General features: G+C 48.1%; 1 protein-coding gene across 1 annotated transcript; it reads right to left on the bottom strand.

The window, feature by feature from the left end:
* Positions 1 to 149: 149 nt before the first annotated feature.
* PPTG_10857 (hypothetical protein) lies at positions 150 to 671 on the bottom strand (the record flags this gene model as incomplete). The annotated part of the gene is made up of 1 exon (XM_008906334.1): positions 150 to 671. One exon carries the CDS (start codon positions 669 to 671, stop codon positions 150 to 152), a length of 522 nt encoding a protein of 173 aa, XP_008904582.1.
* Positions 672 to 692: the final 21 nt, after the last annotated feature.

The raw sequence follows: 692 nt of genomic DNA on the forward strand, positions 1-692 counted from the left end.
CTGCAAATTCAGCAAACCGCTTTTGAAAGTGATCCATCATGTTGCGGCATCTCCATAGAGGATCTCGCTCTTTGTCGAATCCAGGTACTGTAGGGAGATGAAACGTGAGTACGACTCGAATTTGTTTAAATCCGTTCCTTGACATCGTCTCAATAAAAGCGGGCTGTCCAATAAAAGCGACGATCAGACCAAAATTCCGCTATTTCATTCATAGGGCAGATGCTCATTCCAATTTCAAGGCCTAAGTAAGCGTTAAACTCACTTTCGCTGACCTTGGAGTGGCCACCTGCAAGAAGCACGCCAGACGTCCACTTCTGTAACCGATCTTTGAATGCAGCAGTGAAAAAGAGGGAGAACACTCCATACTTGGCCTTAGCGTCATATGCGTTAGTGACTTGATCGCCTATCGTCCCATGTAGACTACTCTGTGCTCGAAGAGAGCTCATGTATCTTTCAGCTATGTCTGAAGCCGCAGCAGTAGTGGTCATCCCCCCAGCGGTCACAGCCGCTGCTACAATTTCTTCAGGCAGAAGCATCTCTGAGTCAGCGCTGGTAGTTGTGTCGCATGGTTCGGCAAGATCTCCGTTCGTCGTGGCGCCTTCGTCACTATCCTCTACTTCCCAGTCCCCAGTCAATTCTTCGGTCTTATAAAGATTTATGACCGCATCCATTTCCGTAGTATGTGAGCAGCA

This window comes from Phytophthora parasitica (genome assembly GCF_000247585.1).
Source record: "Phytophthora parasitica INRA-310 unplaced genomic scaffold supercont2.23, whole genome shotgun sequence".
NCBI classification, from domain to species: Eukaryota; Oomycota; class Peronosporomycetes; order Peronosporales; family Peronosporaceae; genus Phytophthora; species Phytophthora nicotianae.